This window comes from Erythrolamprus reginae, chromosome 1, assembly GCF_031021105.1.
Source record: "Erythrolamprus reginae isolate rEryReg1 chromosome 1, rEryReg1.hap1, whole genome shotgun sequence".
Classification (NCBI taxonomy): domain Eukaryota; kingdom Metazoa; phylum Chordata; class Lepidosauria; order Squamata; family Dipsadidae; genus Erythrolamprus; species Erythrolamprus reginae.
Window position 1 is genome coordinate 104,775,275 of NC_091950.1, and position 17,671 is coordinate 104,792,945.

The window sequence follows — 17,671 nt, forward strand, 5'->3', positions numbered from 1 at the left end:
TAAATGTCTGCTTGGTAAATTTAGTCCTTTTTGGCACCCAGATGACTTCCTTTTTCTCCCCTGTCCAATTATACTTCCTTTCATTACCATCTCATTTTTCAAATTCTTTACTAGAAAGAATTCATAAATATAGTAATAAAAACTTACATTTGTCTATCTGTAACTAAACTGAAAGATACAACAGATGAAAACCAAATATACCAAATTTTCCTTGATTTTGAGAAAAATAATAACTTGCCCATTCTAAAAAATCATTAACATATTATTGTTTCAATGAAACTACAAAAAAAAGTAGAATAAATGACCTTTCAAGAACAAGGTCTAAAACTAATTGTGACAAAGCTACATCTCCGGGTCCCGTCAACTAAACAATGTTGTTTGGCCATACCCAGGGGAAGAGCCTTCTCTGTGGCGGCCCCGACCCTTTGGAACCAACTCCCCCCAGATATCAGAGTTGCCCCCACCCTCCTAGCCTTTCGTAAGCTCCTTAAAACCCACCTCTGTCGTCAGGCATGGGGGAATTGACATTTTCCCTCCCCCTAGGCTTATAAAATTTATGTATGGTATGCCAGTATGTATGATTGGTTTCTAAATTGGGGTTTTATAAATTAATTAAATATTAGATTTGTTACATTGTATCATTATTGCTGTGAGCCGCCCCGAGTCTGCAGAGAGGGACGGCATACAAATCTGATAAATAAATAAAATAAATAAATTAACTGATTCATTAAAAGCAAACAATGCCAATGAAAAGTAATGCAAACCCTTTTAGAAAAAGACCTTGCTTTCCATATTATCTGTACTGTAATATGTTAAGGAATATTTACTGGTTTTTGCTTCTTAAAGAGTTTCAATTGTTCTAATCCAGGGGTCGACAAAGTTGTTCAGAATCTAGGAGCCAGCCAAAAAATTTAGGAGCCAGAATTTTTTTTAAGCAAACTTGGTTTTTTGCCGAGTCTCCACCTGACATCGCTTTCACCCCCTTCCCCCCGGCGCAGGCCTGGCTCCGCCGAGCCGGCTCTGCTGTACTCCCGTCGGGATCCGAGGGGAGACCGTTAGTCAGAAACCGAAACAGAGAAGAAGGAAAGGGAGACCGGGCCGGGGACGCGGGTGAGGGGGGGAGGGGGGAGGAGGGGTTACTGGTCGGAAGTCACCGCGCACGCGGCCGGAGGAGGAATGAACAAAACCTCACGCCGGGAGGGGAGGGGCTTCCGCTTCTCTCCGAAGGCGGGTGAGCGGCCAAGATCGGAGCGTCTGTGTGCGGTGGGGGGGAGTGAAGGGGTTCGAGTAGGAGGCGGAATGGAGGCAAGGGGGGGAGGGAGAGACGCACGCAAGCGCAGGGGACGCTGGGAAAGCAGCTCGCTCCGAGGTTGATGGGCGGAGCTACGGAAGCCAAGATGTACCATTTCTGGGCGTAAACACAAGGCGGGAAAAATATACTGTATACACATACAGCAGTGTTTCCCAACCTTTTTGGAGCCGCGGCACATTTTTCATATTTTCAAAATCCTGGGGAACATGGGGGGGGGGCGCTAAAAAAAGTTTGGACAAAAAAAAATCTCTCTTCCTCCCTTTCGCTCTATTTCTCTCTCCCTCCCTCTTTCTCTCTCTTCCTTTCTCTCTCCATCCCTCTTTCTTTCTCTCTTCCTTCCTTCCTCTCTTTCTGTCTCCTCCTTCCTCTCTCATCTCTTTCCTTCCTCTCCCTCCCTTTCTCTCTTTCCTTTCTCTCCCTTTCTGTCTATCCTTTCTATCTCTCACCCCTTCTCCCTCTTTCATTCCCTTTCTCTCCCTCCCTTTCTCTCTCATTCCTTTCTCTCCCTCTTTCCTTCCTATCTCTCTTTCTTTTTCTCCCTCCTTCATATCTTCTTTCTCTCCCCCTTCCTCCCTCTTTCCTTTCTCCCCCTCCCTTTCTCTTCCTTTTTCTCTATCCTTTCTACTTCTTACTCTTTCTTTCTCTCCCTCCTTCATTCAATTTTCTCTCCCTCCCTTTCTCTCCCTTTCTCTCTCTTTCCTTTCTCTCCCTCCCTTTCTCTTCCTTTTTCTCTATCCTTTCTACTTCTTACTCTTTCTTTCTCTCCCTCCTTCATTCAATTTTCTCTCCCCCCCTTCCTCCCTCTTTCCTTTCTCTCCCTCCCTTTCTCTTCCTTTTTCTCTATCCTTTCTACTTCTTACTCTTTCTTTCTCTCCCTCCTTCATTCAATTTTCTCTCCCGCCTCCCTCCCTCTTTCCTTTCTCCCCCTCTTTCTCTTCCTTTATCTCTATCCTTTCTACTTCTTACTCTTTCTTTCTCTCCCTCCTGCATTCAATTTTCTCTCCCCCCCTTCCTCCCTCTTTCCTTTCTCCCCCTCCCTTTCTCTTCCTTTTTCTCTATCCTTTCTGCTTCTTACTCTTTCTTTCTCTCCCTCCTTCATTCAATTTTCTCTCCCTCCCTTACTCTCTCTTTCCTTTCTCTCCCTCCCTTGTTCTCCCCTGGGGCTGCCTGTGCCTGCCCTGCACCACCCAACACGGACGGACAGCCCCCGGTCATCGGTTCGTCGCCCCCCACCCCCCCACGGAGGGAGATCAGGCTGGCGAGGGCGGTAGAACTACGTCACCAGCCACTGGAGGGAGATCGGGCTGGCGGGGGCGGCGAATCCACCTCCCCAGCCGCGCGGAGGGAAATCCGGTAGGCGGGCGGGTGGCCGCGGCTCCCTGCGCGCCCCTGGAAAAGCGTACAGGGAACGGTGCCCGGGGCCGCTTTAGCCGCCCCCCGCTCCCCCCGCCATCTCCCCGCGACTGCCTGTGCCGCTGCAGCCGCGGCCCCCCCCCCCGCTCCCACCGCCAGTGCCCTCCCGCCGGGCCCCAAAGGACACTTGCCGATGACGACAGGGAACCTTCAGCTGGGCGGGCGCTGCCGTGCCGGTGCCTCCGACCGCCCGGTTCCTGCTCGATGCCGCGGTTTCTGGCGCTCTCCTGCTGGGCCCCAAAGAAGGAAGGCGGGAAAAAGGCGCGAAGAATGGAGCTCTCCTTCCTGCCTGCCTTCTTTGGGACCCAGCAGGAGAGCGCCAGAAACCGCGGCATCGGGCAGGAGCGGAGAGGTCAGAGGCACCGCAGCGCCCTGCCCAGGCGGCACACCGGTTGGGAAACGCTGACATACAGTACAGCAGGCAACATTTTCTAGGCGCCAGACAACATTTTCTAGGCGCCACTGGCGACCAGGCGCCTGGGTTTGTCGAACCTTGTTCTAATCAGATTTATTAGAACAGATTCATTGATGTTGTACAGAAGATAAAGGTCTTGGCTAAAAGAAAAGCTCTGATGATGCAGCTCTGAAGGACTGACACAATCCACACATATGGTTTCACAAGGAACCGCTAACAGTATGAATCTTCCATTGTGAAAGATTGGTTCCATTATCTTAGATGCAGCCCTATTATCTTAAACTCCAGACAGGCATTTTCTTGCTTGATTTCTTCTTAACTGCCCAAGAAGGTATTTTATAATCCATCCATATATATCAAGCTGTCTTTGATACTCATTTGCATAGCACAGTGAAACAGAAAGTTTCAACTGCAGGTTTCATATCACGAACAATGAAGTGATCTGAATTTGAATACAATAAGCAACTTTACTGTAGGGTTTTGCTATAATAGGATTTTAACATGCATATAAGAGTGTGTACAAAATATGCTGACAAAAGTACTTTTGCACAAGGCTTTGAATGGCTAGCGATCTTTTCTGTCATGTCTCCTTCATTGGCAGTATTTTAAATCTACAAATGTTTTTACTCTACTATTTTTTACAACTACTCATTATACTGGCATTGCAAAAAGGATATTTACTCAACCTAAGAATTATGTAATGTACGACATGTTTCTCTCAAGCCAAAGCATGGTGTTAGGTAACACTGTATAATCACATGATTTCAAAAGCAGGTATTTGTCAGATTCAGCTAGCAATCATTTTCTGAAACCAAAACAAGCCTATACAGAGTCATATGAATAATAAACTGTTTTACCAAAATATATTTTAGGTACTTTAAACTAATAAAAAGTTAACATTTCAAAAATGTTGCACGTCAATGAAAATGTCAATACCAAACAATATTTTTCAATGTACTGTATTAGAGAAAGACTAAACATTCTGTTAGTTTTTTGGTAAATTGTCATACGTCTGTACTGATTTGGTTGTGTACCCACAGATTAAATGATATATGCCTGCTAACTGCAATCATGTTAGTCCAAATGAAAAGTTTATTTCCTTGTTGATTCCTTGTTATTCAATTCAAAATAACTTTATTCACATGCTCTTTCTTAGGGTATTTTTTTTATTTCTTCACAGCTTAGAGTTTACATTTCTAGCCATATTATTTATGTTTATTATAATTCCTTATATCCACAATTTTAAAATAAGAATCCCTCCCAAAATGAATGATCATAAGAAAAAATTCAATAAACATAACTGGAAAGTGAAGAAATAAAATACTTTCTAGGGTTGTGGGAGTCCAGCTGAGCAGATTTGCGGGACTGCAGTTGGATCATTGTTGCAGAAATCTGTAAACCTATTTCAATATAGTATCTTTTTGAATTCTGCCAATTATTTAAAATAGCAAATATTCAAAAACTTTTGATGTTATAGAAAGGAAGATAGTAACAAAAATTATTGAGTTTTTATTTTTGGAGTCACTGAGTGAGCTGGTACCCATATCGATTTAATTAGATAGACAGACAGACAGATAGATGTCATGAAAGATCTAAACATTCGTTCAAGTGAATACTAATAATTCAGTAGTTTAACAAAAGGTAAAATAAGACCAATTATATGCAAGCATACACACAACCAAGCACTTTTGTTTATGTACCGCACCCCCCCCCCTTAACATTCTTCCTATTTAGTAGAAATTGCAATAAAAATGACTTTCAGTCATTGTGGTTTCAAATTCTGGGAGTTGTATCCTAATCTGGAGTACTAGGTCAAGGAATTCTAATAAAATACTTAAAATAAGAAAAAATAAATCTATGGTAAGTCTATTAAAACTTATATTTTTAAACTTATATTCTAAAGGTCATAATATTCTAAGGACTATAATTTATAATAATGTAAATTATTCCTACCATTATTTTAGCTAATATGCCATCATCACTTGCTTCCATTGTAACCACTGCTTTATCTGTTTCAATTTCACATAGGGCATCTCCAACATTCACAATTTCTCCTGTAAAATGAAAATAAAATTCAATCTTTTCAACAAATTTCATATGCTTTAATTCATAGTTTATATTAAGTTTATAAACTAACTTATGGTTTGTAATTTAAAAATAAAATCATTTAACTTAAAATACAATGAGTTTTGCTGCAATCTATTAAAAAGGGAACTGATACTAAATAATTAGTTTTTAGATAAAGAAAGTGAATTTTAGTAAAATACAAAACAAATGGTATCAATAAGGTAAATTAAGGATGAAATTAATATGGCTTGTGGCACTGAGTGAAAATCGATATGGTGTTATTGTTTGTGCTATAGATAAAAAAATAACGAGAGAAGAAAAAGTGATGCTGACCATTGGTTGATGTACAACCAGAATTGCTTGCAAATCAAATTCAATATAGAAAGACTAACAGATTAATTGATTTGTATCAGCCATTATCCAATACCAATTTCCTTCCATACTTGTTAAGACTGCAACTCTCAGAAGGCTAACTAGGAATTATGGAAATTACTGTATATAAATCAGAAACAGAAATGAAGGATGAGACTGAGTCAAAGGAAAATTACAGAAAGAATTTCATAGCAATACCCAGGATTACAGGGCAACCATAAGAAATAACGCAATGTTCCCAAGAAGAGAAGGAAACCAAATTTATCTAAGAGTAAAGAGAAAAAAGAGTGACATTTTCATACAGGGATTACTATCTTGTTGTCAATAAAGGACAAAATTATTTAAAAATAAACAAAATTATCCTATATAATAAATTACAATGAGCTTGCAAACAGAAATCTGATATTTTAGTATTAAAAATCTCTCTAAATAAACAGTGCTGTCCTGTTTCTTCCTTATTTTAATACACTCACAGAATTTAAGAAGTAATGTGAAATTGCTTTGGAAGTTTCTAAAGCAAAAAATATTCTATTAGAAACATGCATTTAATTTCAGAACTTAAAAGGAAGAATTTAACAGGAATTTTTATATAGAAACTATTTTTAAAATGGAATAATTTAGCTAGCAATTTCTCCTAATCCTAACATGTGCCATTTGAGTACTGTGTTAATGAGTTAATTAATTCAGAATTCTTCATTAAGTAAAGGTTGGTTTACTTTTAAACTTTCTATTTAAAATGAACTAAACTGAAAACGTAATTAAATGGATGTGGAGTCAAAACATCTAATATACTTCCTCTCTGGAAAATTGTACTAACAAAGGTTTGATTCTTTGTCATTTGACTGACATTGTATACGATGAAGATTTTATTAAAAAAAAGAAAAAGTCATTTAATTGTCTTACTGAAAGAAAGCAAACTGACCTGCCTAAGCCCTGAATTTGATTTCTCATAATTTTCCACATCAAAGACTTACAATATTGCACAATTATGTTCATAATGTTAACAGCCAGGTCACTGAAATGACATGTACAATTTTGACATCTACTTCCTCTGTTCTATTTATGTAAAAACAAAATACAGAGAATATTGAAGGGTAATAATGTAAGTAGATCATGTTCCTTTGAAAAGGCAACTGTAAACACAGCCACTGGGAAATGTTTCAAAATCAGTATTAGACCTCTGAAGACATTTCATTTAGAAGAGTCTATAATAAATCTGAAGAAAAAAAAAGATAAGGAGGACAAGGAACTAATGAAGTACTTATCTATTCAGTAAATTAAAAAAATGCAATTTGTTCCATTTGCTATAACCAAACCATTGCTATAATTACACAATGAGATTTTAGTTACATCAGCAACCTTAAATACATTTAAAGTTTTCCTTAGAATATTGCTTATGTATAAATAAAAAATAAATTAATAAGTTTTTCTTTTACATAATTTCCTTCGTTTATACCATAATCATAAATTGTTTAAACCATACATACAACCAAACCTATAATTGGACAATGCAAATTTAATGAACATATGAATTAATGACATTCTCCATACTCTGTAAAACTGATAAAATTATGCATACTAAATTTACAACAAATATCAATAATAAGAGAGTAGCAGCATAACAATAAACTATTTTTATGGGGAAAGGAAACAGGAGTAGATTACAGTGTTCCCTCGACTTTCATGGGGGATGCGTTCCAAGACCACCCGCGAAAGTTGAATTTCCGCGAAGTAGAGATGCGGAAGTAAATACACTATTTTTGGCTATGGACAGTATCACAAGCCTTCCCTTAACACTTTAAACCCCTAAATTTCAATTTCCCATTCCCTTAGCAACCATTTAGATTATTACTCACCATGTTTATTTATTAAAGTTTATTAAAAAAATATTTATTAAAGGCGGACGAAAGTTTGGCGATGACATATGATGTTATCGCGCAGGAAAAACCATGGTATAGGGGGAAAAACAGCGAAGTATTTTTTTAATTAATATTTTTGAAAAACCGTGGTATAGACTTTTCACGAAGTTCAAACCCGCGAAAATCGAGGGAACACTGTATGCTGGAAAAGATAAAATATCATAATGTTCAAGACACTATTTTAATAGGTCAGACTTACCTTCTGTTTTCAGCCATTTCACTATATTGCCTTGTTCCATTGTTGGTGACAATGCAGGCATTATGATTTTAATAGCAGGGGTACCTAAAAGGAGAAAAAATGTATCATCATAATATGTTGTCATAATATGACAACAGCCAACAAATCCACAGTACCAAATTTAATCCCCAGAATTCTCCAGACAGCATAGTTATGCTGGCTGGAGCATTCTGGGAATTGAAGTCCACAAGTCTTAAAGTTGACAAGTTTGGGGACCCCCGGTATTGTCATTCTACAAGCAGCTGAAGATAATCTTAAGTGAAGAGTAACTACAGGCTGTGAAGAAAGTTGGCCCATAAGCTAACTTAATTGACCTAATATCATATCCTTAACAGATACTCAATGGCGATTGAAAAGGTAGATTGAGTGCCATGAATTAAGAAGTGGCGTACAGAAATACAAATCTAAATTCTGAAAAACAAAATCTATTCAAACAGTGTTCAAAAATTAACAATGTCATATCTGACATGAGAAAGGAAAGCAAAACATTCTTAGTCTGTCTTTGATGTTTCCAAGAACACTGCTGATGGTTTAATTGACTGGGAATTTGTAGAACATTGGTTTTTTAGTGTAATCTTGTATATTGATTCCATATATAGTAGGCTAAAGCAATATATAACAAATCCAGATTATACTCTACAAAGAAAAACGTAGTAGTCCTTGAATTACGACCATAATGGAGCCTGGTCAACCCAATTGTAAATCATGATGGTTGTAAACCAGATGATCCATGCGATGGACTCAATTTTTCAATTTCTTTTGCATCATAAAATGCAATCACAACCCTGGGATGCTGCAAATGACTATAACATATCCATCATAAATCAAGTACAGTACTGCCTGTAACTGAGCTGTGATATTATTTAAATTAAAAATAGCAAAGAAGTTATAGGTGTGGATTAAGCAAGAAAGATAGTTTGACACAAAGTTGCAAAAGCAGATCGCATTATGAAATTCATCTCATTTTAGATGGGTAACAGGCTGTGAATGGGCAGAATCTATAAAGACTTACCTGCCAAATGCTTTATTTTCAGTTCTTTTAAGAGACTGTCAATGATTTACCTAAACCCCCCCCCCCCCCAAAATAAAAGCTTGCAATTCTATGCTAGCAGAAGAGAGTCAGAAACCTACTCCTCTTCACCGAATAAGCCCACCACAAAGAACCCACCTCTGGCAGAGAAAAGGCAGGTCTGAAGAAAAAAATATCTCTTCTTTTGCAACCATGTAGACCATTCTTCTCACACATATTTATCAACCCCTGCATGGAATCTTTCCATAGCCTACTGCAATCTGAATAGCTTGTAACTGAAGTAAATATTTTATTCTTGAAAGATGTTTCTTAAATTTTTGAGGCATAGGCTTTGATTCAAAGGTAACCTTTTACTTGAAGTGATATCAGAATGGTATAGTCCATCTTCCCTTAACAGAGATATAGCCAGGAGAGACAGACTTGTTAAAAGAAATGAAGCTTGAAAAAATAAATATCAATAAACTCCTTAACTGTAGACTGTACAGTTGAAAAAAACATTTCAGAAAAAGGCAATGCTGCCAAGAATGCTGCATGATTGAGAAGCTAAATTCAGCAATTCAATGACACTTTAGCCTTTGGGTGTTTAACCTTTTGGCTTGCCTCAGAAGCACTGAGTGAAGAGGGAAGAGGAATTGCCTTGGGCAGCATATAAAATATATAACATATACATATAATGTGTATATATGTTTATGTGTACACACATTAATATAATGTATATATTAATGTACATAATGTTAAAATTGTATGATCTCTAGCTGTCCAGGGCCGTTGATTGGATACACCTATTTTAGACTTTTTGCACAACATGCAATATAATTGATTGATTCATTGATTGATTGGATTTCTATGCCGCCCCTCCCCAAGACATATTATTCCACTGAATGAATGAATACCCAGAAATCTTAAGGAGCAAAAACTGATAACTGCAAAACAACACATTCTTCCCTGGAATCAAATTAGGACAGATAATTTAAATATTTGCATTGATCCTTTATTTAATGCTTCACTGCTTACACTATCATCAATGAGAGACTTACATTGATTAAAATCTGTAGCTCCCCATTCCTGCTGCTTCCAACTTTCCCTACAAGCTTCCTCAGTTGACTTTCTAAGGAAAGTGGCAGAATTACAAATGGCAATTACATGATTGCAAGGAATTTGGTAACTGGTTATAAATGTGAGCCAGCTGTCAGCTACCCCAAAAGTCATAATTTGACATAGTGATGGGGAATGAGGTTTTACAATGGCTGCAACTCATTTTCAAAGCTGTTGCAACTTTAAATGAGTGTTCAAATGAATGTACAATATCTGAAAATAAACCTCAATCATCATAGTCAGATATACTTTCTATTAATCATCTGCCACTTTATCTTTTTATACTGAACACATATTCTAAATATTAATCAATATACAATATTATGATCTTATTAAATCTACCATAAGCACGAAGAATGCTGAAAATATAGAATATGGCTGTACTATAAATATAATGTATTGTGTTGGGGGTGCACTGACGGTGCTCAATCTCATTATACTTATGTACAAATCTGAATTTGAGATAATGCACCATCAAAACATATTTTAAACCTTTTGCATTCTGCCTGAACTTGGCAGTGTTTCTTTCCACTATTTTGCAAATCTTCCTCTTAATATGTAACATGAAGCAAAATGTGGCAGTAATGCTTTGCTTCTCTATATTTAATATTTACCATACATGATTAACTTTTTGAGGACCTATTCTAGAGGAGAATGTAAAATATGCTTATTGATAAACATTTCATTTCACAAAATGCAGTCTACCCCCTCTTGAGATGCCTGATTTAACCCTATTATAAACAGTTCTCTAGCTTTGGCCTAGGTTATAATATCAGGAAGCCAAACTTCTAATATTACTTCGCTGATTCTGAAAGGAAACCTTCAGGGGACTGAAAGAAATGGATCTACAATCTACATTAACAGAAAGCCTAAACCCCTTTCAAGCCGCTTTAGCCACTTGCAAGAATTGGAAGGATCTTGCATGTATTGTTTCCACGGAACCAAAGCAATACAAGCTTTGCATTCAGCTCCGCATCTGTCTATTTGGCACCCGTTCCGATTCCTTGTTATTTCTTGAATCCATCACGCCTACAGAGCCACAGTCCCCATCCTTGCTGCCTTCGCCGGTTCACAGTCCCAGCCGAACCCCCGGTTTAACAACAAATCATTTTAACACAGCAATTTTCCCGGGAATAGTCAAATGCTCACCCAAGGTTTCCGGGGTCATATGTAGGAATCTGCGACCCATCGCCTGTGACAAGGAGCCGAGGGGAGCTCGCATTATATTCCTGCCCAGCAAGCGATTGATCGTCCCTCCGCAGCGGAGGATCACCCACAAGGAGGCTGCCATCTTTCCCCCCCTTTCCCTCCCCTCCCGAGGCCAGGCTGTCTATCGCATTGCCTGAAAAGAGTACAGTATTCCCCTTACAGAGCAAGCTGTCTTTTCTGCCTGAATTCGCGCGTGAAATCGCTAGTCCTACGGCAGCTACACATTCTCTAAAGGGGGAATGGGGCTTTTTTGAATGTCTGATTTATACATTAAATTAAATTTAGAGTGTTAGAGAACAGTGTTCCCTCTAATTTTTGGGGTGGGTGGGCGGAAAAGTATAGTGTCTGAGCGGCAGTCCCTTTGGGACTGGGCGGCACAGAAATAATAAATAAACAAACAAACAAATAAACAAACAAATAAAAAACCCACCCTGTTTTGCCTCAGAGAATTTCAAAATAAAATACTGTACTGTGTGTCTATAACAGTGAGCTCATAATAGGGCAACTCTATCAATATCAAAATGCCACTTAAATAGTTGAGCTAGTTTCAAACTAGATTTTGATTTTCTTTCTCTCTTCCTTACTCCCATTCTTTTTCTTTCTCTTTTCCTTCCTCTCTTTTTTCTATCTGTTACTTTCTCTTCCTCTCTCTCTCCTTCCCTCTCACTCTTTCCCTCTTGGCTTCTGGGCAGGTTTGGAAAACTCTGAGTTGATGATTTTTAAGTGAGCGATTGCTCACTGCTCAGCTTAGAGGGAACTACTGTATGTTAGAGAAGCCATTCTGAAAGTGAAAATTGCACTGTTTACACTAAAGCCATTTGTGAAAATGTAAATTGAAGCTCAATTTGCATTGAATAGAATGCAGATTCCGACTTCTTTCACTACATTTTTTTAAAATTTATTTTGTCCAATACACAATAATACACAATGAAGCTTATAGAGATATAGTAGAGGAGATATAGGAGAGACTCTATCTATCTATCTATCTCTCTATCTATCTATCTATCTATCTATCTATCTATCTATCTATCTATCTATTCTCTATTTCAAGGTGTTTTTTAATTAATATAAGCACAACGTCACTCAATTTCTTATGTATCTTTTACTGGGCCACAGTTCACTTCTTTCCAGTATTTTAAGAATAAAACAATTGTGTGTGTTTGTAAGATACGCACCTCTTCCCAGGTCAAGCTTCATTTCTTTACTGCCACTTTACAAAGGGCACATAAATAGAATATACTATAATAACATCTGTGACATTTTCTATGCTGCATATCAGCAGGACAGTAAACACTGAAGCAAAGGATGAAAATATTAATTGCCTGATCAGTTCGATCTAATCAATTCTTGCAGAATAAAACTTTTTTTAGAAGTCCATTTGGTTATCCAGCAGAACATACCAGGTGAAGGCAATCACAATTTTACATGCATTTAATGCAAAGTTTGGCATCAGTAATCTGATGTTTAACATGGTTTGGGGGAGACAATTTTGAAATGAAGAAGGAAAGATCATTTGGTATGTTCAGGAAGAAAACACAAGTGATCCAACCACCAGTGATTGAGAGTACAGTGATCCCTCGAGTTTCGCGAGGGTTCCGTTCCAAGACCCCTCGCGAAACTCGATTTTTCGCGATATAGCGGTGCGGAAGTAAAAACACCATCTGCGCATGTGCGGCCATTTTTTCATGGCCGCACATGCGCAGATGGTGAAGTTTGCGTGTGGGCGGTGGGGAAGACCAAGGGAAGGTTACTTCAGCCGCCCAACAGCTGATCTGCTCGGTAGCGCGGCAGCAGCGAGGAGCCGAAGATGGGGTTTCCCCTTTGCCTGGGCAACGGGGAAACCTCATCTTCGGCTCCTCGCTGCTGCCGCGCTACCGAGCAGATCAGCTGTTGGGCGGCCGAAGGAACGTTCCCTGGGTCTTCCCCGCCGCCTCGGATCCTCGCTGATGCCCGCCCGCCGTTTGCCGCTCGCCCCGTTCGGCGGCCGCACATCCCGTTCGCCCGCCGCTCGCCCCGTTCGCCCGCCGCTCGCCCCGTTCGCCCGCCGCTCCCCTCGTTCTCCCCCCATTCCCCTCGTTCGCCCGCCGCTCCCCTCGTTCGCCCCCCACTCCCCTCGTTCGCCCGCCGCTCGCCTCGTTCGCCCGCCGCTATCGAACTTGCTATCGAGCCTGCTAATGAAATCCAACCCGCAGCGGCCCTTTCCCTCTCCAGGCTGCGGGAGGGGTCCGGAGAACAATGCCTGGCGCCGCGCTCCCGGCTGGGCTTTTTTCCCCCATTTCCCCTCGGGTGGAATTTCAGACCCTCCGCCGGTTGGATTTCATTAGCAGGCTCGATAGCAAGTTCTTCCTCCCTTTAGAAAGCCCCGCAGCCTCCTCCGCCCGGCGAGGCCGCCAGCGAGGACCCGCAAAGCCGCCGCCGCCGCAGCGAGGCCAAGCCGCCCGCTCCCACGGCACGGGCTCCCAACACAGCGCCGCTCAGCCCGCCCTCGGCGATGCCTCCGCGGATCTGCAAACCCAGCCGAGCGATGCCTCTGGTCTGGGCGAAGGCAGTGGGCAGTCCCCGCCGCAGCAGTCCCCGCGGGCACCGCGCGCCAAGGGCCGGCCAGGCCGCCGGCCAACAAAGGGGCTCCCTCGCCTCCCTCGGGCAGGTTTACAAAGGCAGCGCGGCAACTTGGAGCCCGGCACGCCCCGCAGCCCTCGCCTCGCCCGCCCCCGCCTGGCCGGCGCTCCGGCTACCCCCGGCTGAGGAAGAACCGAGTAGCCCCCGCCCTCCCCCGCCTGGCTCCCTTCAGCCCCCCGGGGCCAAGCGGGCGGGGGGCGGGCGGGACTTCGCCTGTCTCCGCCGCCAGCATCGCCCCTCCGGCGGGCCGGCCTCCCCCGCCCGCCTCTGCTGCAGCCGCCGCCGCCTCCCCGACTGGCACAAAAGGGCCCCGCCCGCCCCGCCCCGAACCTTACCTTGCGAGTTTTTGGCTGCGGGGGGAGAAGTAGGATTTTCCTAACTCCCTCCCCCTGCAGCCAAAAACTCAAAGCCTGTATCCTGCCGCCCGGTTTACCCAGGACACGAGCGGCGAAGTGACTTGGAGGAATGGAAAGTCCAAACCGCCCGGTTTCAGTGGGGTTTCCCCGTTGCCCAGGGATTCCTTCGCCCGAACGGAGGTGGCTGTGGTGTGTTCAGGAATCCCTGGGCAACGGGGAAACCCCACTGAAACCGGGCGGGTTAAGCCTCCTTCGGCGACTGCGGAACTGCTTGCTGTCAACTTTGCACTGGGCAAAGAACTCTTCACCTCCCGCCAGGCACGGACGAAAGGCGTGGAAGTCTATTGTAGCAGCTGCTACAGCGGAGACATTTGGGGGGGGGGGGGGAGGCAGGAGGCAGGAGATCCGGCCCTTCACTTGCCCTCCCAGCAAAAGGCAAAGCCGCGCAGCTCCCCAGCCGCCAAAGGAGGCTTAACCCCACCCCTCTGTCCCACTCATCGCCCGTGGTCGGCATAACCTCCTCCTGCCTATCCCCGCTTTTCTGCCGGCCACGGGCGATGGGTGGGACAGAGGGGTGGGGTTAAGCCTCCTTTGGCGGCTGGGGAGCTGCGCGGCTTTGCCTTTTGCTGGGAGGGCAAGTGAAGGGCCAGATCTCCTGCCTCCTGCCTCCCCCCCAAAATGTCTCCGCTGTAGCAGCTGCTACAATAGACTTCCACGCCTTTCGTCCGTGCCTGGCGGGAGGTGAAGAGTTCTTTGCCCAGTGCAAAGTTGACAGCAAGCAGTTCCGCAGTCGCCGAAGGAGGCTTAACCCGCCCGGTTTCAGTGGGGTTTCCCCGTTGCCCAGGGATTCTTTCGCCCGAACGGAGGTGGCTGTGGTGTGTTCAGGAATCCCTGGGCAACGGGGAAACCCCACTGAAACCGGGCGGGTTAAGCCTCCTTCGGCGACTGCGGAACTGCTTGCTGTCAACTTTGCACTGGGCAAAGAACTCTTCACCTCCCGCCAGGCACGGACGAAAGGCGTGGAAGTCTATTGTAGCAGCTGCTACAGCGGAGACATTGGGGGGGGGGAGGCAGGAGGCAGGAGATCTGGCCCTTCACTTGCCCTCCCAGCAAAAGGCAAAGCCGCGCAGCTCCCCAGCCGCCAAAGGAGGCTTTACCCCACCCCTCTGTCCCACTCATCGCCCGTGGTCGGCATAACCTCCTCCTGCCTATCCCCGCTTTTCTGCCGGCCACGGGCGATGGGTGGGACAGAGGGGTGGGGTTAAGCCTCCTTTGGCGGCTGGGGAGCTGCGCGGCTTTGCCTTTTGCTGGGAGGGCAAGTGAAGGGCCAGATCTCCTGCCTCCTGCCTCCCCCCCAAAATGTCTCCGCTGTAGCAGCTGCTACAATAGACTTCCACGCCTTTCGTCCGTGCCTGGCGGGAGGTGAAGAGTTCTTTGCCCAGTGCAAAGTTGACAGCAAGCAGTTCCGCAGTCGCCGAAGGAGGCTTAACCCGCCCGGTTTCAGTGGGGTTTCCCCGTTGCCCAGGGATTCCTTCGCCCGAACGGAGGTGGCTGTGGTGTGTTCAGGAATCCCTGGGCAACGGGGAAACCCCACTGAAACCGGGCGGGTTAAGCCTCCTTCGGCGACTGCGGAACTGCTTGCTGTCAACTTTGCACTGGGCAAAGAACTCTTCACCTCCCGCCAGGCACGGACGAAAGGCGTGGAAGTCTATTGTAGCAGCTGCTACAGCGGAGACATTGGGGGGGGGGGAGGCAGGAGGCAGGAGATCTGGCCCTTCACTTGCCCTCCCAGCAAAAGGCAAAGCCGCGCAGCTCCCCAGCCGCCAAAGGAGGCTTTACCCCACCCCTCTGTCCCACTCATCGCCCGTGGTCGGCATAACCTCCTCCTGCCTATCCCCGCTTTTCTGCCGGCCACGGGCGATGGGTGGGACAGAGGGGTGGGGTTAAGCCTCCTTTGGCGGCTGGGGAGCTGCGCGGCTTTGCCTTTTGCTGGGAGGGCAAGTGAAGGGCCAGATCTCCTGCCTCCTGCCTCCCCCCCCAAAATGTCTCCGCTGTAGCAGCTGCTACAATAGACTTCCACGCCTTTCGTCCGTGCCTGGCGGGAGGTGAAGAGTTCTTTGCCCAGTGCAAAGTTGACAGCAAGCAGTTCCGCAGTCGCCGAAGGAGGCTTAACCCGCCCGGTTTCAGTGGGGTTTCCCCGTTGCCCAGGGATTCCTTCGCCCGAACGGAGGTGGCTGTGGTGTGTTCAGGAATCCCTGGGCAACGGGGAAACCCCACTGAAACTGCAGAGCCGAAGGGTGGCCTTTTTGTCTGGGAGGGAAGATGACGCGCGGGCGGCACAGGGGGGGGGGAGGCAAAGCTCTGCGGCTCCAGCCACTTTCAGCCAAGCCTCCCCGGCCACGCAGCCAGGGAAGCCGAGCCGGGCGTGGCGGCGGCGGCGCTGCTGCTCCGGTCGCCCGATCGTCTCCTGCCTCCCGCGCCGATGTTCCACGCCCGGCTCGGCTTCCCTGGCTGCTTGGCGGGGGGGGGGAGGCTTGGCCGAAAGGGGCTGTACCCGCAGAGCTTTGCCTCCCACCCCTCGCCCCTGTGCTGCCGGCGCGTCATCTTCCCTCCCAGATTCCCCCGGCAAAGTGACGTGGAGGAATGGAAAGCTGAAACCGGGCGGTTTGAGTTTCCCATTCCTTCAAGTCACTTCGCCGCTGCTCTCCTGGCTAAACTGTGTGGCAGGAGACAGGCTTTGAGTTTTTGGCTGGGGGGGAGAAGTAGAACCTTCCTAACTCCCCCCCCCCACCAGCCAGAAGGAGCGGCGAAGTGACGTGGAGGAATGGAAAGCTGAAACTGGGCGGTTTGAGTTTCCCATTCCTCCAAGTCACTTTGCCGCTCCTCTCCTGGCTAAACCGGCGGCAGGAGACAGGGTTGGGGGGGGGTACTGGGAAGCCCCCCAGGCCGACTGCCACCTTTTCAAACAGCCGCGCCCTTCCCAGCTGAGTCCTGAAGCCAAGCGCCAAAGGCGAACTTCTGCGCTTGGCTTCAGGACTCAGCTGGGAAGCGGCACGGGTGTTTTAAAAGGTCTCCCCCGGCATGGGGGGCTTCCTAGCACCCCCCCAAACCCGGGTTGGGGGTTCGGGGGGTGCTAGGAAGCCCCCCATGCCGGCGGGAAGACCCAGGGAAGGTTCCTTTGGCCGCCTAGCAGCTGATCTGCCCGGCGGTAATGCAAACTCCACCATCTACGCATGCGTGCAGATGGTGGTGTTACTTCCGGGTAGAAAACTCGCGATATAGCGTTTCGCGAAACTCGAGATCGCGAAACTCGAGGGATCACTGTATATATGGTTTTTAAGGGCTGTTATTAGGTTTTATATTTCTACTGTTGATATTGTAATTGTTTTATACTGTTTTTAATTCCATTGGAATTGGGTGGCATATAAACTTTACTTACTTACTTATTTACTTACTAACTAAATAAATAAACAAATAAAAATAGACTATTAATCAGATGCCAAAGAAAGGATGGAAAGGCAGTATTTTATTCATTTATTTTATTTATATATATTTGTCAGACAATTATAGGATGGTAATTTGTATAAACATAACATGTTTATACAAAGTAATAATAAAAAGTAATG

General features: G+C 44.8%; 1 protein-coding gene across 2 annotated transcripts in view; it reads right to left on the reverse strand.

Moving 5' to 3' along the window:
• The window catches only part of PDHX (pyruvate dehydrogenase complex component X), a 40,587-nt gene extending 28,903 nt beyond the window's left edge, over positions 1 to 11,684 (reverse strand). Inside the window, exons 1-3 of one of the 2 annotated variants that reach the window (XM_070760955.1) lie at positions 9,804 to 11,684; positions 7,698 to 7,781; positions 5,094 to 5,194 (exon numbers count right to left, since the gene is read on the reverse strand). In XM_070760955.1, the coding sequence (XP_070617056.1) occupies positions 5,094 to 5,194; positions 7,698 to 7,781; positions 9,804 to 9,975 (357 nt within the window). In that variant the 5' untranslated portion in view covers positions 9,976 to 11,684. The remainder of the gene's footprint in view (positions 1 to 5,093; positions 5,195 to 7,697; positions 7,782 to 9,803) is intronic. The other variant, XM_070760964.1, reaches the window with a different exon arrangement.
• Between the last annotated feature and the right edge of the window lie 5,987 nt (positions 11,685 to 17,671).